The 279-nt window shown below is 57.0% G+C and overlaps 1 protein-coding gene across 1 annotated transcript; it reads right to left on the reverse strand.

Moving 5' to 3' along the window:
* Positions 1 to 6: 6 nt before the first annotated feature.
* LOC145718797 (histone H2B type 1-B-like) lies at positions 7 to 232 on the reverse strand (the record flags this gene model as incomplete). The annotated part of the gene is made up of 1 exon (XM_081810307.1): positions 7 to 232. A coding segment is annotated over exon 1 (226 nt), but the record flags the coding sequence as incomplete, so codon positions are not given.
* Between the last annotated feature and the right edge of the window lie 47 nt (positions 233 to 279).

Raw genomic sequence — 279 nt, forward strand, 5'->3', positions numbered from 1 at the left:
CCTCGCCCGCGATGCGCTCGAAGATGTCGTTGACGAACGAGTTCATGATGCCCATGGCCTTGGACGAGATGCCCGTGTCGGGGTGCACCTGCTTCAGCACCTTGTACACGTAGATGGAGTAGCTCTCCTTGCGGCTGCGCTTGCGCTTCTTGCCGTCCTTCTTCTGAGCTTTAGTGATGGCCTTCTTGGAGCCCTTCTTTGGGGCCGGAGCAGATTTGGAGGGTTCAGGCATGGCTTTTCCTCAGGAGCGGTAGAAATGCTAATCGCATTCGCCACAAC

The sequence above is a fragment of the Leptonychotes weddellii genome, unplaced genomic scaffold (genome assembly GCF_054177405.1).
Source record: "Leptonychotes weddellii isolate Sample4059 unplaced genomic scaffold, ASM5417740v2 HiC_scaffold_222195, whole genome shotgun sequence".
NCBI lineage: Eukaryota > Metazoa > Chordata > Mammalia > Carnivora > Phocidae > Leptonychotes > Leptonychotes weddellii.